The sequence below is a fragment of the Populus trichocarpa genome, chromosome 12, assembly GCF_000002775.5.
Source record: "Populus trichocarpa isolate Nisqually-1 chromosome 12, P.trichocarpa_v4.1, whole genome shotgun sequence".
NCBI classification, from domain to species: Eukaryota; Viridiplantae; Streptophyta; class Magnoliopsida; order Malpighiales; family Salicaceae; genus Populus; species Populus trichocarpa.
In genome coordinates, this window is record NC_037296.2 from 4,246,174 (window position 1) to 4,270,990 (window position 24,817).

General features: G+C 34.6%; 2 protein-coding genes and 1 long non-coding RNA gene across 16 annotated transcripts; 2 read left to right on the plus strand and 1 right to left on the minus strand.

Annotated features, from left to right (window-relative positions):
• Window positions 1-762: 762 nt before the first annotated feature.
• Window positions 763-6,627, minus strand: LOC7493489 (uncharacterized). Of its 14 annotated transcripts, none has more exons than XM_052446151.1 (11): window positions 6,108-6,627; window positions 5,835-5,952; window positions 5,354-5,700; window positions 4,188-4,304; window positions 3,893-4,009; window positions 3,680-3,712; window positions 3,299-3,382; window positions 2,217-2,333; window positions 1,432-1,524; window positions 1,266-1,358; window positions 763-1,187 (listed from the first exon to the last, which is right to left on the minus strand). In XM_052446151.1, exons 1-11 carry the CDS (start codon window positions 6,611-6,613, stop codon window positions 1,076-1,078), a joined length of 1,737 nt encoding a protein of 578 aa, XP_052302111.1. In that variant the 5' UTR covers window positions 6,614-6,627; the 3' UTR covers window positions 763-1,075. The 14 variants fall into 14 exon arrangements, with proteins under 14 accessions (XP_052302111.1, XP_024437709.2, XP_052302108.1 ...); XM_024581941.2 differs by having other exon boundaries at window positions 3,299-3,415; window positions 3,596-3,712; XM_052446148.1 differs by lacking the exon at window positions 4,188-4,304 and having other exon boundaries at window positions 3,299-3,415; window positions 3,596-3,712.
• Window positions 6,628-8,018: 1,391 nt separating this feature from the next.
• On the plus strand, window positions 8,019-13,457 carry LOC7493490 (uncharacterized). The gene is made up of 6 exons (XM_002317834.4): window positions 8,019-8,499; window positions 8,598-8,732; window positions 8,868-8,961; window positions 11,059-11,153; window positions 12,533-12,700; window positions 12,912-13,457. Exons 1-6 carry the CDS (start codon window positions 8,169-8,171, stop codon window positions 13,070-13,072), a joined length of 984 nt encoding a protein of 327 aa, XP_002317870.1. The 5' UTR covers window positions 8,019-8,168; the 3' UTR covers window positions 13,073-13,457.
• A 6,651-nt stretch (window positions 13,458-20,108) lies between these two features.
• LOC7486723 (uncharacterized) lies at window positions 20,109-24,070 on the plus strand. Its single transcript, XR_008056876.1, has 2 exons — window positions 20,109-20,269; window positions 23,628-24,070. It is a non-coding gene; the product is annotated as an uncharacterized LOC7486723 (long non-coding RNA).
• Window positions 24,071-24,817: the final 747 nt, after the last annotated feature.

The window sequence follows — 24,817 nt, forward strand, 5'->3', positions numbered from 1 at the left end:
TTAAGTGATTTGTATAAATTATGGTTTTGATTTTTGTATGAAAATTAGTTGTAATCTTGATGTATTTCTTATTTTTGAAAATGAAAAATCTTGTCTTGATTTTGAAGAAATTAACATGTTTTTTTTTATAATTTTTCATTGGAAAAAAAAACTATAAAAAAGAAGAAAAATAGCTTCTTTTTTTATTTTTTTTATTTTTTTCACTGAATACACCCATATTTTCTTCACATTATTCTGAGCTTAACAGTAAAAATGAATGAAGGAAAAGAGTCCATGAAAAGCGAAGAGACCTTTCATTGCTGCAATATTTTCTTCCTCTTCTTCTTACCTTTCATTGCTGCAATATTTTCTTCCTCTTCTTCTTCCTCCTCCTCTTCTTCTTCTTATTATTATTACTACCAGCTAATTACTGTATAAAGGCACCAATTAGCTTCACTAAAATAAAATAACTCAAAACTGCTACATTTCATTGTATGGATTTCAAGTTGCATTGTAAAGATTCTGAACTATTTTTAAAAAGAAATTAGGATTTAGATTTTGAGATATAATATCTCACAATTTAGCAAATGATATCTATTCTCGAGTCAGCTTGAACATCAATCGAGATTAAATTCCATTCCTAGATGATTTTAAAGGCGTTTTCTCTGCCTGAATTGGAAGATGCCACGCTGCAGCCAATATACCCCATCCCACAGGACCGCCATGGTTAATCTGCTTTATCAGTTCCAAACAATCAGAATTAAACTCAACATCATGCAAACCTTCCAAGTAAACTCCAACTTTGATACACTGAGCTACACTTGAAGATGATTCTCAAAAGGTGAAGTTAAATCAGAATGTTCTATGAAGGGGAGAAAAAGAAAAAGGACCCAAGGTACCAAAATGAAATGCATTAAATACGCTAACATGATAAAAACCTCCCAAGTTATACAATCTTAAGTAGCCGGCAACTGCCAAATCCTTCCTCTTGCTGCTGCTTCCTCTTCCAAAAGACACTGAATTTTGCAAACATGACACCCTGAATGTTAGGATCGAGTAATTATTGTACCATGCAATGACTCTATCTACTAATAACTTAATAAGGGCTCTTCCAAATCTGTTCTTCATACTCGGTCATCGCTTCTCTGGGACGCTTACAATCGCACTTTAGGCAGACTGCATTCCTACTGAAATTCATGAAGTCACACCTGCAGAAACAGAAAGCAAAATAGTTCAAAAGATCTTTTCCAGAAAGACACCCAATGATGAGAGCGGGGAAGACTCACGATGGGCAGTGCCACTCTCCACCCATTCTTTTGGGGCGGTCACAATTGCACTTTAAGCAGACTTTATTCTTAGTGAAATTTAAGAAGTCACACCTGCAGAAACAGAAACCAGAGAGTTAGATCTTATCCTGGAAAACAAACTCAGTCATGAAAGAGCAGGACTCACGATGGGCAGTTCCACTCTCCAGTGTCTCTTTCAGGGCGTGGATCTAGACAACGCAAGCATGTCTTATTGCTAGCAAAATTCATGAACCCACACCTGCAAACAGAAACCAAGTGACATGAACAGAAGAATTTTCAGAAGTACAATCAATAAAATGGAAAAAAAAAGTAACAAATTAAAATCCCAGGAAAAGTTGATAACTTTCAAGATAGACAAACAAAGATGATATTAAAGCTGGAACACATCTTTCAAAGGTTTTTCTTTTATTTTTCCATGCATTTTTTTTTATTTACATAACACTTACTGTAGACAAGGGATTTAAATGGTAGTGGTTTGTAGGGAGAATATACCATTTATTAAATTGTTTTTAAATGTATTTGTGCATTCTTTCATAAGATAAATTTTCTTTAACCATCCACTCAAAAAAAAAAAAATACTTAGTTAGCATTATTAATGACAAAACTATCTATGAGATTATGCTGGTATGTCATAAATCAAGAAGCCTCACAACAGGGAGACAAAAACGATTTCACTGGGGCAGTAATATGCTACCAATATAAAAGACAGGCACATCTTGTGTTTAAGATAAAAGGTAGAAAGAACTGCCCTGCCACAACATTCACAACCACCTCTTTAAAAGTACCAGGCTTTCATGCTTTCAAAAGTATTAAAACAATCTCATTAGGGTGAAGAACACAATAATTTCTCCTCGTATGCTAGAATCACAATGTCAATTGTATATATGTACATTGCACTTATCAGTAGGACAAAGAACAAGGCTAACATACTTGGTACAATTCCAATCCCCCCTCTTCATTTCCACATTATCTACGGCGACCCTCTCTGGGCCATCTGCTTTGCACTTTAGGCATTTTATATTTCTAGAAAAATTCAAGAATTCACACCTGCAACAAAGTGGAACATACCAGTTAATGGATTGAATTAGACAAGGGATGTGATAAGAGACGCAATAGGTTTACAACACTGTAGAGAAGAGTATGTTAGACCATCATCTGTGACAATAGTAACATTGACTCCACTACATAAAATGGAGTTTATATATTATTACGCTACAATTCAAAATAAAAGCATCAATTGGAATTCCTTGGGGGATCGGATATAAACGGAGAGGGTTATTCGCATAAATGCAGCCAACAGGTAAGAAATGCTAAACATGTAATAACTAGAGGGTAACTTCATTGGCCTCCTAGCAATTTTTTTCCTTAAATTTGGTTTACCATTGACCTCCCTGCAGTGTAATATAATTACAAATACCTCCCTCTAGTTTCTATAACCTGACAAGTAGGTTTACAAATTGCTTCATTTGGTCCACACCATGCCTCTTCTTAGTCTTCCATCTTTACAACTCAAACATGGGATAGCCATTGAGATTGTTGAACTAAGAGGAGGCCCCTAGATCTCATGATACTGTGAGATTTACACATCCATATTGAACAACATTATAGGTTCCTGAATTAACAAATCAATTTTTTTACTCGAAATGATTAAAAAGAACAGAAAAGTCATAAAAAATCAAAAGATCATTAAAGTCGCATGAAGATTTATAAGAAAACCAAATGCCCCTTGGAATTCTTTAAACCGAAAACGGCTTTAATGGAGACAAAAATCGTACCAAAAAAACTTCTAGATGAATAAATGGGTTCCTAAATATGGTAAAGGAACTCCAAAGGCATAATGAAACTGGACCAACAAAGAACAGCACAGATCATTTAATGGCTATGATAGTAAAATCAATCATGGTTCAAACATTTGTTCATTTCCTCTGATACTATCAAGAACGCAAAAAAAAGAAGAAAAACTGAAAAAGATCTATCACAAGGTAAAGAAAATAAGATTAAAGGTAGCTTACTCGGAGCATATCCAATCTCCTTTCTTAACTTCAATAGAGTCATCACCATCCTTCTTTGCACTTTGTTCACCACATTTTCGGCATCTTGTATTTTTAGAGAAGTTCGTAAAGTTGCATCTGCAAAAACATATCAAGGATGTCAATAAAAATATGCAATTTTTTTAAGTGGATTGTTACACCATGTCTGGTGTCTGTAGATGCATATAAACACTCAATTAAAAGCAAGAGAAAATGTGGCATTGATAAAGTGCAACAATCTATCACAAGGTAAAGAAAATAAGATTAAAGGTAGCTTACTCGGAGCATATCCAATCTCCTTTCTTAACTTCAATAGAGTCATCACCATCCTTCTTTGCACTTTGTTCACCACATTTTCGGCACCTTTTATTTTTAGCGAAGTTCATAAAGTTGCATCTGCAAAAACATATCAACGATGTCAATAAAAATATGCAATTTTTTTAAATGGATTGTCACACCATGTCTGGTGTTTGTAGATGCATATAAACACTCAATTAAAAGCAAGAGAAAATGTGACATTGATAAAGTGCAACAATCTATCACAAGGTAAAGAAAATAAGATTAAAGGTAGCTTACTCGGAGCATATCCAATCTCCTTTCTTAACTTCAAAAGAGTCAACACCATCCTTCTTTGAACTTTGTTCACCACATTTTCGGCATCTTTTATTTTTAGCGAAGTTCATAAAGTTGCATCTGCAAAAACATATCAAGGATGTCAATAAAAATATGCAATTTTTTTAAGTGGATTGTCACACCATGTCTGGTGTCTGTAGATGCATATAAACACAATTAAAAGCAAGAGAAAATGTGGCATTGATGAAGTGCAACAATCTATCACACGGTAAAGAAAATAAGATTAAAGGTAGCTTACTCGGAGCATATCCAATCTCCTTTCTTAACTTCAATAGAGTCATCACCATCCTTCTTTGCACTTTGTTCACCACATTTTCGGCATCTTTTATTTTTAGTGAAGTTCATAAAGTTGCATCTGCAAAAACATATCAAGGATGTCAATAAAAAAATGCAATTTTTTTAAGTGGATTGTCACACCATGTCTGGTGTCTATAGATGCATATAAACACTCAATTAAAAGCAAGAGAAAATGTGGCATTGATATAGTGCAACATCTATTTTCCCAGCACCAATCACCTTACCAAGAAAAGAAAACACAGAATAGTTTGTCATAACTTCTGATTCATATTACTAATGTTTTGGTGATGTACTTCGCATTTCAACACTTATATAATAAGTTCTGGCTTCAGAAACATATTGCCATCCACATGCAAGTATTTCCTTGTGCAAATGGAGAAAGCTCTAGCACACACATTCGAGCATGAATGCACCACCCCTGTAACCTACATGTCTATTTTCCCAGCACCAATCACCTTACCAAGAAAAGAAAACACAGAATAGTTTGTCATAACTTCTGATTCAAATTACTAATGTTTTGGTGATGTACTTCGCATTTCAACACTTATATAATAAGTTCTGGCTTCAGAAACATATTGCCATCCACATGCAAGTATTTCCTTGTGCAAATGGAGAAAGCTCTAGCACACACATTCGAGCACGAATGCACCACCCCTGTAGCCTACATGTTTTAACTGCAGTGCTATCCAAAATGGACGCAACATGAGTATATCATCCAAAAACTGTTATAAACCAAACTAATTGGTCAAGGTTGGGGTTACAAAAAAGATCTGAGAACAAAGGAACCTTTACCTGAATTCCAAAACAGTCTTCATAATTCTTTGGTGGTATTAATGAAAAATCCCACGAAAATTAAAAAAGAAAAAGAAAAAAAAAGATAATGGAATTCTAATGTGCACACCAAAAAAATTCAATTCCTAATGAGGTCATGCATCTACATAAGCTATTAAGGAGCATCAAGTTGGATTGGTCATCCAAACTTTGACCACTTTTGCATGAAGGAAAGATTCTCCTCTGATTACATTATTCAAGAATATGCAGAGTTATCAAGTTATATGGGAAAAAACTTGAAGAGCTAAATTTAATTATTTTCCTATTGTAACTTACTTGGTACATATCCAATCTCCTTTCTTCATTTCAACATTTTCACGCAGTATGCCACCCGTGAAATTCACAACTCGCTCCTTCTTATCGGGGGTTTTGGGAGTACGCTTTGGTAGTGCAGGATCATGGGGTGTCTCACTCAATTCAACCAACTCAGAAAGCAGCTTCCTTGCAGACGCTTCAATAAGCTCACTACCAGGAGATTTCTCTCCTTCTGAAATAACAAGGGGATCCAGTGCATGGAACATTAAGACCCGCACTATGTCTATGGTACGACCCTCTGCTTCATTACTCTTTAGTACCACATAAGCTCTATCACAACAACCCCGATGAATACAAGCACTACAAGCCTGCAAGCAAGCAAGAGTTTTTAACAGTATACAAAACACGGCCTTCTGACACTTGAAAATTTCTAAAGAATGCATTTTTTCAATCACAAACAATTCAGGAACAAAGTATAAAAAGAGAAGCAAAAGAAACATACATCCCCTTCATCCTTTTGCACGTAAGCTCTCATTCTTTTAGCTGAATTTACAACTTTTCGAAGAATATTAGGACATCCACTCTCCACAACTGTTTGAATATCAGGTATAGACAATGATCTGCATAAGTGTAAAAAAAAAAAAAATTCAAGACTCAATAAACATTTCTTGATTCTCAAATATCTGAGAACCTAAATTCTCAATCTTTTAATCTTCCCTTCATTTCATACCACTAATCAAATTTCAAATCCAACTGGAGAAAAAAGGTAGCTTACTTGAGAACATCATATCTGTCACGAGCAAAGCTAAGACAACCATCCCTTAACTGATTCATATCAGTGTAAGCAATAATATTTTCATCCTCTGAAGTTTCCATGAAGTAACCCCTGGTCTTCAATTTATCAACAAAAGTTACCCACTCAGGCCATGGATGTTGTTTTTGTTTATTTTCTTGTTGAAGGGAGTTCAAGGTTTCCATGATATCATCATCTGTGGTGGCTGTGGCTGTGGCTGTGGCTGCAGTGGAGGAAGAACAGTAGAGGTGGAATTGGAGGGAAGGGAGGGGTTTAAAGGAGATGGTTTTGTGGGGATGGCCATTATTAGTTGTACGAAGGAAGAGCGAAGTGCCAAAGTTTACGAATTTAGACGCTGATGACATTGGTGGAAGATAGAAAAAGGAGACTGGTGTTTCGCAGAGTTTTCGGATAGGCAAAATGGCAGCAAGCAAGCACTGAAGAATGAAGATGACCTGCGGTACACACGCGGCTGATACTTGTGTCATAGGGATAACCTACAAGCGTGTGTCTCTCTTTTGTGACTTTTTTTTTTTTTTTATTGTAGTATATTTCACTTTAAATTTTAATTATGAAATTTCTGGAAAAAATTAATTTTGTTTTTAAACTTTTTTATACCATTAAATAAAATAGAAGTTCAATTGATTTTTTTTATTTAAGAGTTAAATTAAAAGGAAAAAATTAGGTGAAGAACACTGGTAATATGAGGAGCAACTCTGCAGTTTATTTTACTGCAAAATACACTAAAATAGGCGTACTGTCTTGAAGATAAACCAAATCAATGAGAAAATCTAATTCAAATCGAGGAAAAAAACGACATTGTTTCACGTGGAAGAGGGAAGAACATGTTTTTGAATATTCAAAGCAAACATCGTCATTTTGCTCCTTAATTCTACAGATTTTCTAGACATTAAAACAAGAGCATAAACAGTTGACTCTCGTTTGATCTCCAAGCTTAATTTTCAATTCCAATTAATCCTATTGACGGCGTAAAAACACAAGAAACATGTGCTCCAACATGCTAATTGTAATTGTAATTATGATGTACATAATCACGATTTAAACCCTTGAAATTGAATCCATTCTAGAACAGGGATAATAATGGTAGATACGGATTATATCTCTTGTTATCAATACTTTATTTATTATTTGTCGGTTAAAAATTTATAAATTTATAAATTATTTATAAAATTCTGGGTATCTAATATACACACTGTGTGTGTGTGTGTCAATATTAATATGTGCATGTATCATATTATATTAAAAAAATTAAATATTCTAAATATATATATATATATATATTTCAGGTTATGTATAGACAGCTTTTGGGTTGAATCTAACAATATTTATGCTATATCTATTATTCATTGAGTTTAAAAAATATTCATTCATTATTAATAATAATATAGAAATGTTTTTTTTTACATGTGTTAGCATCCAATAATAAAAAAAAAATTTATTTTAGTTTTTTTTTTATTTTAAATAATAAATGTTGCATATTTAAACTTTATAATAAATTTATTAAACTCGAATAAAAAATATCTTAATAAACTTAAAACAACCAACCTTGTTTTGTTTTTTTAAATTTTTATTATTTACATTTGATGTTGAAGTAAATGAAACTTTAAAATAAAATTCAAGAACTGTTAACTTAAAAATTAAAAATTAGAACTTTAATTTAATTTTTTTCAACAAGTCTCTTTTTAGGGAACAAGTGTAATTTCAAATAAATGCAACTTTAAAGGATCCAATCAAAATAAAGAGAAAATCAAGGGATCAAAATGGAAAAAAATAGAAAACACTATTTTATATATGTATATTTTTTTTTTCCTTTCATTTTTTGTATTTTTGGAGTCAAAACTTGAAAAGTAAAAAATGGAACAATAAAGAAGGTATGATGAGACAGCTGGGTCACCAGCCAGTAACGCCATCATCCCCACAAACGGGAAAACCCACATTTCTTAAAACAAAAATCTCAAAAAATAAAAAACCCCACATAAACCTCCTCTGTTCTTCACAGATCTCTGCTTTCTGTTCACGGTCATGAGAAGAGCGTCCACTCTCGCCTCTTCCGTCCTCTCTCGGACCCTCACCCCCACCCTCCACGAAGGCGGTGCCCTCTCCACCATCAACCACCGTTTCCTCCTTGTTGCACTCTACAGCACCACCAGCAATACCGGCAGTTCCCACAGTCGCCGGATCTTCAACCCATTCTCCTCGTCTCTCGGTGTCGCCGGGGCCTTAGTCTCCGCCGCTGCCGCTGCATCTCTCTCTCAAGACGTCCTCGCCAAGGAGCCACCACGGGCCGAGCTCGTGCCTAAGGAAGTTGTTCTATATCAGTACGAGGCCTGTCCTTTTTGCAATAAAGTTAAAGGTCTCGTCTTTGTATGCAATTATGAAATAATTTTATGAATTTAGAGCTTTTTTAGTGTTATATTAAAATTTGTTGATTTTTTTGGGGTAAATTTTCAGCTTATTTGGATTACTATGATATACCATACAAAGTAGTGGAAGTGAATCCAATTAGTAAGAAAGAGATCAAATGGTCTGATTATAAGAAGGTTCCTATATTGACGGTGGATGGAGAACAGCTTGTCGACTCTTCAGGTTTCTTTTTTATTGTGATTTTATTTTAAAAGGGTTTTTGTTAGTTATATTGTTTGGGTTTTGAATTGTGTTGACAGATTCTATTTTGGTGGTGTAAATGTTAATTATTGATTTTTTTGAATTGAATGTGAGCAGCCATCATTGATAAGTTGAGAAACAAGATACATGGTAAGGAAATTGTAGAATCTGCTTCTGATAAGGATGATGATGAAGAGATAAAGTGGCGGAGGTATGGCCGCTCTTTTGCTCTGTGGCTTAGTTTTCTTTTTCGCTCATTTTGGTTTCTGGGGTTTCAATGGAGACAGTTGCATTAGTGGTGTCATAAATAGGGAATATTATTTTTATTTATTATTATCATATAAAATGGGAATGTTTAAATTGAGTGCAAATTAATTTTCCTGACAATGCCTTAACCTCGGTAAGCCTTTTCTTTTCTTTTGGTGAAAAAAAATAAAAATTCTTTATGTTTTGGATTGGTGTTCTTGGAATAGCACGTAAAAAGTAGTTTTGAACCTTAGCTTTTAAGGAGCTCAATGTGCTCAGATGGATATTCTTAAGAGTTTTGAATGAATTGGTAATGCTTGGACTTAGGCTCTTGTCACATGGGAAGAAATGGATTGCTAATATGAGTTTTGGTTGGCTTTGTACTTAATTAGGCTACCTATCTACCATGGGAAAGTTAATAATCTAAGTGTCTAGTAATACTAAAGTGTCAAAAAAAGTTTCTTATTCTTGTCATCATCCATGGAATTTAACTGTACATGTAGCTACATGAGCGATAACCTACTTATCCATGGATGTGAAAAATAAGAAACTGTATGCTGTATAAAATAAACAAAAAAGGATATATGATGCAGGGAGTAGTGCCTTAACTCTTAAAATTCCCTTGGAATCCTATTTCTTTTGTTTTTTTTTTCAATCAACTATCTGAACAATTGAAAACTTTAACATTAAATGTATTTGTTAGGGGAATGATATTGTGGTCGTTTCATGGCAGCCAATTTGTAAATGCGTACATGGTCGAAAGAAAAGATCTATATGCGTATGGTTTTCTGACCAATTAGTAATGAAGATTAGTTTTCCATGATTTTCATGAACCCAGCTTAGGAAATCTTCTCTTTTTCAATGTGAGTCTATATATCTTTCTCAAATTTCTTTTTTAATCCAATTTATCTCTTAGATTTATATGGGTGCCCTGTATCAGTTCCTCTGTCCTTGAGTCAAAACCTACACATTTACATTTCAGCCTTGGATCTCCCTTTCAAAGTTTCATAATCGGTAATCTATCAGTTTTCGAATGGTTCTTCATTATTGTATCTTATTGTGAAATCTAATCATGCAGAAGCTATGGAGTGAGAACTTGCTCAATCTTGATGATTTAGTTATGTCTGCCTTGTTGGATGAAAACTTAGCCATGTGTTAATTTGATTGCAGTTGGGTAGGTTGTTCACTGAATTCTCTGTGTTTGGTTTGAACCACCAACACTCTCTCACTTAACCATGAGTTCATTAATCTCTCTTGAGTCAGTGACATCTTAAAATAGGTGTTAGAAAATTGTGTAGCTCAAACATTCTCATCCCATATGCAGACCATAAGCCAATTGCAAGCATTGAATTCCTAAGACTAGGGAGAGATTCTCTCACTGATTATGGCATCAATTCATTGGGTCAAAGGTCCGCATTGTTTCTTTCTTTTTGTTCCTTTTCCTTTCAAAATCTTTCAGTCATTTTATGTGTTTTTAAATTCAAATAGAAAAGCAATATTTTTCGTATTCTCCCTAATTCATGGTTGTCCTACTTAACTGGTGCATCTCACCTACTGTAACTCTGTACACCTTGACATCTATGCCACCGTTTACTAGCTAAATCAGGTTTTTTTCCTAACAAACTTCTCATTCTGGACTTAAATCGAAGATTTTAAATGTGCAAATAAACTTGCTGGATTGACAAAAAAAAAAAAAGAGCACTGAAAAATTCTAAAAAAGCTGCCTAACTATTTCAGTTATTTCCTTAAATTTTGCTTATGCATATAGATGAAGTTATGTATCATTTGTAGAATTGTGTTTGGCGACATGCATGCTTGTGATCTGATGCATGCATGATTGCCTATGTCTGAAAATCAACACTCTCATACTCTTGCACTTGCGATGCTTAGATAATTTGGTCTGACATTTTTATGCCATTTTTTTGTTGATGATCATAAAACAGCTATCAACTTGTCATGTTTTTGTTTCTTTTCTTTCTTTTTAAGCACAATACTAATTAACTTCTAGTTGATTCTGGCATGCCAATGCTCAAATTTAACATACTATTTTTTGCTTATTTAGGTGGGTTGACAATCACTTGGTACATGTCTTGTCTCCAAACATTTATCGCAATACTTCTGAGGCTCTTGAATCCTTCGACTATATCACAAGCAATGGTAAGATGATCCATGGATAAGAATACCTGAATGAAACTGTAGTTTTCCTATGGCTAACTCTTATTGGAACAATCTCTTTGGTTCACTTTCTGCTTTTTTCCATTTATGACTCTGTGCCATGATTAATATGTACCTCTTAGTATATGATTCTGTTTTTTCTCAATCATTAAACTAGGAAAGTCTGGCATGTTTCTTCTTATAGCATTCTCTTCATATACTTGTGATGCCTTGGAAAAATATTTGACAATTTTTGGGAAACATAGTACTTAACTACATACCTAGTCCCTATTCTTGTGCATATTTATATTCATGTGCATTTGCAAAACTATTGTTTGTAGATTACTCTAACTTTGTTGCGTTGATGATTATGGTGAAAAACATGATATGCTTGAGAATATGACACTATGTAAATTGATGGACAAGATAACTCAACATTTTCCATAAAACATTGCAAAGCAATGATCATATAAGTTATTTGATCTACAAAAAGACTGACGTGCAAAGTTTGACAGTTAAGAGTTACAGCCTGTCACCTGCATGTACTAAATGCACCGTATTTCATAGGAAGTGTATAATTTAAGGTTTTTGGTTAGGTTAATAGTGTCCAAATTTTTCTGAGTTGACATTCATCATGTTAATGATAAGGTGACCAAGCTCTGGGGCAGTTTCACCTCATTTTCTATTCCTTACAATGTTAGAGTTGGCCTTCATTTGTGTCCTAGAACAATTGATAATGACAAACTTGTTTCTCGGGACATTTTCCCAGTAAGAGCAAAGTGAGAGAACTTTTTTTGTTCTTGAGAGCAATCTTATTTTGAGGGAAACATTGATGTTGCTGGTATAGAATATTGTGTCAGGATATTAGAAACAAAATGACTTGACACCCCTGTTTCATTGGGAATTTCTACATTGTTATGCTTCTGGTCATCAGATAATTGATCCCATTGGCCTGTCTTTAATGTTCTAGGAATGGTCTATGATTCCATCAAGCTTTAATTGTGCTATTCTGGTTTCACTCTCTGTATACCATCTCTCTTCTCATGTAATAGTGTGAGTATGCTGTTTCAAGGAACCTTTTAAGATGAGGAAATTCATAATTGTATATAATTGTTTCATCCAGGGATCACATTTACACAATAACTTCTTATAGCCATCCCTTTCATTTGTTTGCAAGTCACAGCTATCGTTTCTTTCATGATTACTTCATCCTGAACTCATCTCATATAGGTTCTAGGTTTACTTATTCCAAGTTGTTAATGTTCATAGAATAATGCTTTTAAGGACCACACTGTTATAATTATTTTGTCCAAATTCTGTGAGATGGCATATATTTTATCCAATTATCTTGATTTCCTTGTAAACTTCTCCTGTAAATGCAGGTAATTTTAGCTTTACAGAGAAAATCACCGTCAAGTATGCTGGAGCTGCTGCAATGTATTTTGTGTCAAAGAAATTGAAGAAGAAATATAACATTACTGATGAACGTGCTGCCCTGTATGAAGCTGCGGAAACATGGGTGGATGCTCTGAATGGCCGAGAGTTTCTTGGTATGCATCTCTCTTTATATACTTTACGTTTTTTTTTATATATATATATGATTGTTCGTATATATGACCCATGCGTAAACCCATTTTAAGCAGAAAATTTTATTACATGGTTGTGACAAATGACTCAGCTTGAGATTCTGATTTTAGCCTTGCACAACCTTTCAAAGTTGCCATGTGACAGATATTTATGGGATGTTCTTTTATGCCACAGGGGGGTCAAAGCCTAATTTAGCTGACCTTGCTGTTTTTGGGGTGTTGAGACCCATCCGCTATCTGAGGTCTGGTAGAGATATGGTGGAGCAAACTCGAATAGGAGATTGGTATACAAGAATGGAGAACGCTGTGGGGGAATCCGCAAGGATAAAGGCTTAGAGTGGATTTATTATGCGCTACTCGTTTAGCTTCCAGCTTCCACAACCACTGTATTGTGAAATACAGGAACCAAAATATTTTACAACGATTTGATCATATGAACAATTTTGTGATTTAAGAATTCAAAATTGAAGCTCATTTTTAGGAGGTAAAATAATGATTATTATACGTATAAATGGTGAAAAAATAAAGAAAATTTACGTGTGGATTGTCAAACTACCCATGGATAGTGATATTTGTTCCACTGGTACATTACATAGCTACCATTATTTCAATTTGACTATTGGTCGACAAAAACTTCTCTGGATTGTAATTCCCGTGTGAGGATGGGATGTTATTGGAACTGGCCATTTTTTCTTGCCTAGTGAAAATGCTATTATGATTCCTCCGTTTGTTGTGCAAGTTAATATTTTAGCCTGGATTATTGAGTGTACAATCTGCTAAATTCAGTTGCTGCTGGAGCTTGTCCCTGATAAAGGTTAATCTGTTATCTGTTCAGCACTGGGAAAAAGAAAGAAGAAGACTGAATAGCAAATTGAAGCTCAATTCCATTGCCCGTGTTTGGGAGATGCTTAATTACGGCAGTATAATCTGCGTCGGATACCTTGTACTGATTTGTCCCTTTTGATTGCCTTTACATGCATAATTCCCTATGCTTCTTTGATAAGAACATAATTTTTGGAAAGGAATCAGAAGAAGAACAGAGGTTTGGAAGATCGTGTTTCTATTGTTCTGCAATGCCTAATTCTATAGAATAAATGCCTCATTCAATAGAATAAATGAGCCTAAATAAGCTACAATGTTACAATATCTCTCATGATAATAAAAACTCAACTAGTGAAATAATAGAAACTCAACGGAAATATCTAAGCTCTATTCTCCATCTTTGCTCTTCAATGTGTGCAACTTCAATCATGACATGCCATTGAAGAATCATATCAATTCATCCCTTTAAGAGGGCCTTGTCCTCAAGGCTGAACTTTAGATAAGTTTGTAACATCTTCTGGGAAAGTTTCTTTTAATTGAAACAAAATTTTCGTTTTCAAACGGTATTTTTCCTTCTGAATAACACGATGGTCCAAAATGAACTCAGGTTCTGGTAACAAGGATGCATTTGTTGAGACACGAGGAAGGGTAACTATAGTGGTATTAGAGATTAGTCCCTCTTTTTTCTTGAGCAAACTGACGTGAAAAACATCATGTATTTGTGCCTCTGTTGGAAGGGCTAGTTTGTACGCCACCATTCCTATTTAGGCAAGAAATTTGAAAGGTCTAAAAAATCTAGGTGACAATTTCAACGATCTTCAGAAAGCCACTGATTTTTGGCGGTAACGTTGCAGCCGTAAGAATACGTAGTCGCCTATCTCAAAAGTGACCTCACGGCGATGCAAGTATGCATGTGCCTTCATGCGAACTTGTGATTCTAACAAATTATGTCGTAGTTCATAAAGAATGACCTTCCTTGTAAGCAACAAGCCGTTCAATGCTTGGACTTTTGTTGTTCCCGGAATGTAAGATATTGGAGAGGGAGGAGGAACACCATAAACAACTTCAAAAAGAGATAATTTAGTGGATGAATGGATGGTAGTATTATATCCATATTCCACCCACGAGAGCTATTCCATCCATATTTTGGGTTGGTCAAAAGTGAAGCAACAAAAATATTGCTCAAGGGTGCAATTCACCACCTCGGTTTGGCCTTCGGATTGTGGGTGATAATTGGAACTGAAAATGAAACACAATGATGTCCAAGACAGTTTGAACACAGATTTCCATAAAGTACTAAGAATTATTTTGTCATGATCGTTGATAATGGAAAGAGGCACACCATGCAAATGCACAACATTATTGACAAAACTGTTAGCTACTGATGTTGTTGTGCAAGGGTGCTTTAATGGCATAAAATACGTATACTTTAAAAGGCGATCAACAACAACCACGATCACATTGTGGCCTTGTGGCGTTGGCAATCCTTCAACAAGCAATTTAACAAAGGAGTCTAATTCTTACAACGTTGACACACATCATAATTCTGAATGAATTGCTTAACAGAGGTGTGGATGCCAGGCTAAACAAAGGTAACAGAAATTTGGCTAAGTGTCTTTAAGTAACTGAAATGTCTACCCGCTAGAGAAGAATGGGTATCGGCCAAAACAGCTAGTAGCATCGATGAAGTGGGGCTTAAGTGGATTTTTCCATTTTGCATCCATACACCATCCATTTGAACACAATTTAAAGAATGATTATTACACAAAGAAGCATATTAAGGATGGTGTAGTACCTCTTGTTGAAGGGTTGACCACCAGTTGACAACTAGAATTGACAAGGCCTGAAATTAGAAAGCGACAATGCGAGTGAGAGCGTTCACGCCTTGATTTTCTTTGCCTTTCTTGTACTAAATAGAGTAATCGAATCCATAATTTTTTATAGCCATCTTGCTTGTGAAGGCGTAGTAATTCTCTACTCTAGGAGATATTTTAGACTTCGATGGTCTGTTTTGATGACAAACGGCTTCCCCAAGAGATATGGTCGCCATTTTTAAATAGCCTTCACCACAACTAGCATTTCTTTGTCGTAGGTTGACAGTAATGTAGCCTTCCCTTTTAAGGCTTCACTAAAATAAGCTATTAGTTGGTTCTATTGAGACAATATAACACCTAAACCATCTTCACATATATCACATTTCATCATGAACTGCTATGTAAAGTTTGGTAGCCGCAATATCAGAGGTGATGTAAAAGCATACTTCAATTGATTAATGGCAAAGAGAGATTATTCGGTCTAGTGAAATCCTTCTTTGGTTAGAAACCTTGTTAAGGAAACAACAATCACACCAAGCCCCCTAATAAATTTGCGATAGCAACCAACCAACCCAAGGAAACCATGAACCCTTTTAGGTGAGATCGGTACAGACCAAGTTAGGACTGATTGTATTTTAATTGGATCTACTGCTAAGTCGTCGAAAGCAATTGGGTGACCCAAATACCTTACTGCCATCACTCCAAACTAACACTTGGAGGACTTGACATATAACTGGTGCTCATAAAGAATTTGAAGCACTTGTTTTAGGTGCTGCAGATGATCCGCCTAAGACCGATTATACATCAGAATATCATAAAAAACAAGAATAAACCTTCGTAAATATGGTCGAAAATGTTGTTCATGAGACTCTAAAAAGAGGTCAGGGCGTTCATCAAACTGAAAGGCATCACTAGAAATTTATAGTGCCCATCATGAGTTCAAAAGGTGGTTTTGTGAATGTCTTCTTGCTGGACGCGGGTCTGGTGGTACCTAAAATGCAAGTCTAGCTTTGAAAAACATTTCGCGCCATGTAACTCATTAAACAACTCGTCAATGACTAGTATTGGAAATTTATCATTTACCGTGATCTTATTGAGTGCCTTGTAATCTACACAAAAATGCTAAGACCCTTCTGACTTTTTTATTAGCAAAATTGGTGACAAAAAGGGCTCCGGCTAGGCCAAATGATTCTAGTTTTGAGGAATTCTTTGACCAAATTTTTTATCTTAGTTTTCTAGTAGTGAGGATACCTGTAAGGTCTTGCGTTAACTGATGGCTGGTTCGATAGCAACAAAATTCAATGGTCATGGCTGCGTATAGGCGGCAACCCAACAGGTTCCTCAAACAGATGTGAAAATTTTGATAGTATTTTATTAAGATCCAGTGGTATTTTGGTCTCTTGAATTGTTGTTTCATCTATAATATCATGAACAAAAAACCCCATACCTGATAAATGCAACAATTCTTTTTCACTCATAAGAGCGAGCTCAAAACTTCTCATCCTTTATAATACATGAGTCCGACCAGATTATGTGAAGGTCATACTGAGTTCCTTGTAATCCGTTTGAATTGGACTCAATGTCTCTAACCATTGCACTCTCAGAACGGTTTGACAGACAGCCACAATAAGTACATAGAAATCAGCTCATACTATGAATCCTTGAATTGAGAGGGAAAGTCTCATACAACATCCAGTGCACTCAATAATTGCTTTGTTTCCAACTGTTACCTGAATTGTTTTGCCACGGACCACTTGTAATCCAAACTTGGTAACTACAAATTGTTCGATGAAATTATAGGTGCTGCCCCCATCAATGAGCACTATCAATTCTTTGTTTCTGACTTTCCCAATAACCTGAAAGGTTATGGATGTGCAGTTCTAACCAAGGCATGAAACGATATTTCAGGAGTGGCTTCTTCTGATGGCTCTATGTCCATATCTATATCAATTATCTCCTCTTCCATCTACCCATCAACCATCATAAACATTTGTGGACATGTACAACGGTGTCCCTGCATGTACTTATCATCATAATAGAAACATAATCCTTTTTCATATCTCTCCCTAGCTTTGTGTCCCGTAAGTCACCAAACATGTCTATTGAGATTTCCAGACGCTTAAGGTGGTCGTCGAGAGGGGGAAGGTCCAAACAGTCCTACCGTGGTACTCTGCTGAGGTCGGGGTTAGTAGGAGGGGGTTATTGGTAGAATTTGATTACCAGGTTTTCGCTGAAATTGGTTTCATTCTTCAATGAGGTGAGCTACACTAGTCGTTTCGGATAGCATTTTCATGCTTAACACGTACATCCAATTGATTATCATCTTTCAATCCTTTAATAAAACAACCAACCAAATTTTTTTCTAAAATATCATCTACCTTGTGGGATAATTTTTTGAATGCCTCTTGGTAAGCATTAATTGTTGTCATTTGTCTAAGATAAGACAATGCTTCTAATGGATCATCATAATTTCGTTGGTCTAAAATGGTGGAGGAGGGCTTAGGTGAACTCGTCCCAATGCAATGGACCCCTATTTTTTGTATACCAACCCAACCTGTGCAATCCTCATCTTCGCCTGCAAATGTTGGAAAGTTCAACTTAAGGTGAGTGTGATTCCGGTCTGGAATGGAGGTGGTTGATGCAGAAGGCTTGTGGTGGGAAGTTTATCCTGCTGCGAATGGATTAACTTTTTTTCCAGATGTTTTCCGGTCTGGAATGATTAGATTGGGCAATTCGCATTGCCTGCAGCTCAGTCATGGCTCTTTGTAGGGCAGTACTGACTCGACCAAAATTGTGGTTTAATTCCTCGAAGTTGGTATCGTGACAGGCAAGGGCTTCATTGACCTCGTTACGAAACTCCACGTTGGTTTTACTGTGTTTATCCATGAACCGAACCGCTCTAACACAACTGATAAAAACATAATTTGGGAAAGGAATCAGAAGAAGAAGAAAAAGAACAGAGGCTTGGAAGAGTGTGTTTGTATTATTCTGCAATGCCTCATTCAATAGAATAAGTGAGCCTGAATAGGCCACAACGTTACAATATCTCCCATAATAATACGAACTCAATTAGTGGAATTAAATATACTAGGAAAGCTTTCAACAACTCTCCTGAGTACAACTAATTATTCATTGACTATTTCAATTGCAATTAAATAAAACAAAAAGGAAATATCAAAGCTTTGCTCTCCACCTCTGCTTTTCAACATGTGCTCCACCTCTACTCTTCAACGTGTGCAACTTCCAATCATGACAGGCCATTGAAGAATCATATCAATCTCCTCCTATTTCGCATAAACAATAGAATTGTGTTTGGAAGTTATGTTTGATTCCCTCTATTTTTCATGCGAAAAAGGACTTTAAATGGGTTCAAGTTTGGTTATTTTGATGAAGATCACTTGAAAATAATTGTTTAAAGTTGGTATTTTATGAAAAATATGTTAGAAAGTAAATTGTCATTGATAGTGGAGTTCATGATATTTTTTTAATAAAGTTAATCCTGTAAAACATGTTCATTTCCATTTTTATTTTCTATTATTTCATTTTTCATTTCATTTTATTTTATTATAAAAATGTTGCATATTAAACAATTCCTCATGTAATTGATCTAAATTAAACTATTATTATGCACTCTTCATAACCCAACATCAATAATAATCAACCTAATTAACATTTCAATACAAAAATATCATAAACCCTAACTTTTCCATTTCAATCCCCTAACAAAAACAAGAGCAAAAGTGAAATTACTAGTAAAAGAACATCTTACCCTTACTAATTAACCCAAAATTAATGAGTCTTTGCAACCAATTCCAAGCAATCCTCTTCTTTTGACATTTTCTCCCATTTGACAACAAACTTTCAACCCCTCTTTCTCTCCAATTTTCTCTAATTTGGTTTGTTATACTCGATAACAAACACTTAATCATATTCCATGCCCTATAATCTAAGGAGACTGAGAGACAAAAAAAAAAAAAAAGGCAAAATTTTACAAACTTCTCTCTAAACCTATGAGTGACGACTTTTTATGGGAGATGATAAGGATTTTTCTCTATTATTATAATAGTGCCACTCATTTTAAATCTTGCATGGTATTTCTTTCCAATCTTTGATTACCATCACTTTTCACATACCGATTTAAATTTTTATTTCATCCGAGTTTTTACATTAATCAACTAGAAATTTCACTCACAGTCATAAAGATTTTTCTTTTAATTTATAGTTTTTTTTTGGTAAATTAAGCTACTTTACACGAAGTTTACAAATCCTTATATTTTCAATACTTTCAATTAATAAAGTCAATTTTTTTTTGCAAAATTAAATTTTAACTAAATGTTGATATCCCGAGAACCTTATGATAAGTTAATCAAAACAAATTATTAGGTCAAAAACTAAAATAAAGATGTGTAAGAATAAAATTTAAAAAAAGTTTGGTGATTAAATTAAAAATTTCAAGGAATAAAAAAAATGCAAAACAATATTACGTGATAGGATTCAATAAATAAATCTTTCAGTTTCTTTTAATTTAGGAGGTGTTTGGTGTTGTGGTTGAGTAATAATTTTTAAATTTTTATTTTTTTGTTTTAAAATTTTGTTTTAAATTGTTTTAAATTGCAGATGTTAAAAATAAAATTTTAAAAATAAAATAAAATATTATTTTACTACATTTTTTTTTAAAAATAAATAAATTAAATATAATGTCTTACCCTTAATGTAATATACAGTCGTTAGATAGAGTCCGAACTCACGTGTAAAACATTGGGATGGATAAGCCATTGGTATCCCTAGTTAAGCGTGAAGAGGCCGCTTTGCGTATCAAATAGGAGCCGCGGGGGCGAGGTTGAATTGTTTAGCTCACTTCTCGATTGTCGGCTGCGGATTCCCTTTGCACAAAGAGGTCAGTCCCTCTGCTCTTGCTACTTGAATTTCATTTCCTTTGATCTCCGATGTCTTATTGTTTTTGCAAAACAATTCTCCATCATCATGGAATACACTACTTGAGACTCTCACCAACCCATTTTATTGAAGCCAACAGCCACCAATTATTCTTGTTACCATTTACCAGATGCATCTCAAGCACTGCAAATCCAAATCAACACTCATTTGCAGCCTCTTATCTCATAAAAAAATGTGGGTTCTCTCCAGAATCTGCTCTATCAGCTTCCAAGCATCTCAAATTCGAAACCCCAGATAAACCTGACTCAGTCATCGACACATTCAGGCGCTATGGTTTCCCCGAAGACAAAATCTTTAAACTCGTTAAGAAATTCCCGAAGGTGCTTTCCTGTAATCCTGAGAAAACCCTTTTGCCTAGACTGGATTTTTTTCTCTCCAGAGGCATGTCAAGCACTGAACTTGCCACCCTTTTCTGCATAATTCCTCCTCTTTTGCATAGAAGCTTGGAAAACATTATAACTCCTACTTTTAACTTCCTTAGTGATTTGCTTCAATCCAATGACAAGGCAATTACTGTTGCCAAAACCTATCCGTTTATTATCTATCATCGTCCTGAGAGCTATTTGCAACCTTACGTCAGCATTTTGAGAGAAAATGGAATTCCCAAATCACATATTGCTTCCTTAATTTATAAGTGGCCTAGGACTGTGAGAGCGTGTCCAATTCGTTTTAGAAATACTGTTGAAACGGTAAAAGAAATGGGTTTTGACCCTTCCAAGTTAGTGTTTACTCTAGCAGTGCTGGCACGGTCTGCGCAGAGTAAATCTGGATGGGAAAAGAAGGTTGGTGTTTATAAGAGATGGGGTTGGTCAGACGAAGAGGTTCTGGCTGCTTTCAAAAGGAATCCGTGGTGTATGATGAGTTCCGAGGATAAGATTATGGCAGTGATGGACTTTTTGGTTAACAATATGGGCTGTGAGTCTTCTTATGTTGCCGAACATCCAATTCTTTTGTTGCTGAGCTTGGAGAAGAGACTTATACCAAGGGCTTCTGTCCTTCAATTCCTACAATCAAATAAGTTGATTGATGAAAAGCCTAACTTGGCCACTTTGTTTAAGTATTCGGAGAAGTCATTTCTTCATAAGTTCGTGGATGGTTTTGATGAAGCTCCTCAGCTATTAAAACTATACAGGGAAAAACTGAATCTTTCAAAATGACATGGAAACTTAATAGGGATAAATGTCACATTATGGTTTGCACTCTTTCTGATTTGTTGTTTTATTTGATTACTTTGGATACTGGGATGTACGTTTTTACCTTTGGAATCGTTTAGTTATTATTCTAAGATAAAAGAATTGTTATTCTAAGAAAAAAAAAAACAAAAACTGTTTAGTTATTATTCTAAGATAAAAGAGTTATTATTATAAGATAAAAAATCAAAGACTATAGAGACATAAATTTGCATCAATGTATTTAGAGAAAAAGAGTGAGATATATAGATAAATATCTTTCGGAGATAACTCGGGAGTGATTTTCTGTAATTCCAAACCAAGAGGTATAAAAGTAATGCGTCTTTAGAAACTATATTTATTACATTTTATTATCAATATATCATTGTAAAAAACTCTCAAATTTAAAATTGTTCAACTAAGACATATAAGAATAAAATAATTATTATTATAGTTTTAAAACCCGATTCAGGGGTCGATCTGATACAAAACTCAGGTCATGGATCGGGTTAACACAGGTTGACCTAAGTTAGCGTAAGAATAAAAATGATAATTATCATAGTTTTAAAACTCGATTTGGGGGTTGACTTGGGGCAAGATTCGAGTCACGAGTAGAGTTAACAGTTGATCCTGGTCAAAGTAAGAACAAAAATGGTTATTATCATAGTTTTAAAACATGATTTGAGGGTTTACCTGGGGTAAAGCCTAGGTCAAGTGGCAAGAGGGTCAACCAAGGTTGACCCGAGTTAACATAAAATAAAAATAATTATTATTATAGTTAAAATTTTTGATTTGGGAGTCAATTCGGGGCAAAACTCAGGTCACCGATCAGGAGAGTCAACCCGGATTAATGTAAGGATAAAATTTTTTATTATCATAGTTTTAAAACTTAACTTGGGGCCAACTAGGGCAAGACCCATGTCACAATTCAGGAGGGTCAACACGGGTTGACCCGAGTCAATGTATAGATAAAAATAATTATTATAATAGTTTTAATACCTGACTCGAGAGTTGACTAGAGACAAAATTCAAGTCATGGGGCAGGAGGGTTATCTCGGCTTACCTAATTTATTTTTTAAAATAATCAAAATAATCTTGTTTTGACTAATTTTTTTTAAAAAATCAATAGGTTTTTTACCCGTGTTTTATCACGGGTTGACATGGTTTTTTTATCGGGTCAGGTTAAGTCAATTCTTTCACAATTTTTTCTTAAACTCGGACCAGTTCAGACCTCGGGTCAGTCCGTCAAGTCAGTCCTAATTTTATAACTAGGATTATTATAATATTATTAATTTTAAGTTTTTAACATTCAATATAAACTAAAATAAAATAAAAAAACAAAATATGTAATTATTTTTTTAAAATATATAAGTTTGAGAACAATATATATTAAAGGTAAATTAATTTTTTTTATATTTTATTATATCTTTTACATTATAACTAAACCGCGTACAAAAACAATTATTTTATCGTATAGTTGGCTACCAAATACAATTGTGTCTCCATTTTCTTTTCGTCTTATTTCCTATATTTCCAGTGTCTTTGTCTCTTCTGTACTGTGATAGTAATCATGCGCTTCTTAGAGTAATGCATCTAAATCTCATGATTGATTCACATTTTTTCTTTGGCTTCTCTAATTTCCTTGTTCTTCACTGAAGCTTGAGCACGACCATTGCTACGCTTGTGTCCTTGTCTTGTATGCAATTCTACTATGTTTTTTCATTTTTTTCTATCGCAAGTGATTTTCGATTCCCTGACATAAGTCGTATCGATCCATTTAATGTTGGTTTTAGCTTCTCTTTGAGTATACTGGATGTGAGCTAGTATAGTGGAAATTGATGATTAAAAAAGAGTTGGTGTAAGCTTAAATTCGTTGAAGCAGGCCTGATAAACAGATCTATATGCTGGAGGAAGAACTGGACGCTGAATTCACTGGTCCATAAATAAAACGCTGTTTTAAATTTTGCTCACAAATTCTTCACCTAGTTTAGATATTGATATTAAAAATGGAAGTTCATTAGAACATCCTTTTTTCTCTTTTTTTTTTTAGAAAGATTGGGGTTCTTACTTGTGTGGCTCATGGTTTGTGTTTTAACATGTCTGTTCCTACTTGTGCCCTCGCTGTTGTAGGATGTAGATGTGGTGTGCATGGAGGTGTAATTTTAGCGTTGTGCTGTTTGAAGAATGTTAAGAAGGCATCTATTTTGTTTCCACGATGAGCCAGAAGAGCCTTGTTTTCTCTGCTCCCCGTAATATGGTTTCAAGCAGGGATGTTGTATATGGTTTAGAGCACTAGCAGAGGACCATGGCATCGGTTACAATGGAGGATGTTCCATTGGAAGCTGAATCGTCCGTTTCTTCTTCTTTTTTCCCATGAGGTGAAATCTTTGATTTCCCATTAATGGAATGCTCTCTGCGTTGAAAAGAGAAAAGAAATTTTTTTCACTACAGCATGCAAGTTCCTAGAAATTTCTTGTTTCCTTGGGCAATACATACATCTTGATATGATTAAGCTGGATTCTTATACCAGTTTGTTTGTGAACTGGCCTTTGATAAAATCTGAAATTAGGTTTTATTGATGCTGCCTGCATGCTTGAAGATAGGTAGACATTTCACTTGCATACACAGATATCTTGATCCTAAGAAACAGCATGCACACAGCAGACATAACCTTGCATGGATTTATACAGATAATGCAAGTTATTATTCAAGGAATCTACAGCGTGTAGACCAGCTCTTTGACTACTGCCAAGCAGTATGCTTTTGGTTTTGAAACTGCCAGTCTTGAACTAGGAGGTGTGTTGCACCGTGTTTCTTTAAATTTTGAAAAAAAAAAAATTGTTTTAAAAAATATTTTTTTATGTTTTCAGATCGTTTTGATGTGTTGATGTCAAAAATGATTTTTAAAAAATGAAAAAACTTTATTTTAATACATTTCTAAGCGAAAAACACTTTAAACCGCCACCGCTACTACAATTCCAAGCACACCCATGCCAAACAATGTTCGTCCTTTGTAACCTAGCTTGGCCCGAGATACTTGATGTTATTTCGAGTGTGAGATGTTATTTATGTTTAGGTAGTGTTTCGAAATGTAATAGCTGTAAATACTTTTCGCTCGAAAATACATGAAAGTAATGTTTTTTTAAAAAAAAAATTATTTTTAATATTTACATATCAAAACGATTTAAAAGTGCAAAGAAAAATAATTTCAAGAAATTTTTTTTAAAAAATTACAAAATATTGTTTCAATCGCAAAAACAAACAGCCGTTTATTTTTGCAATTAAAAAGTGCTTTTGAAGATTTTTTATTTTTTTACTTA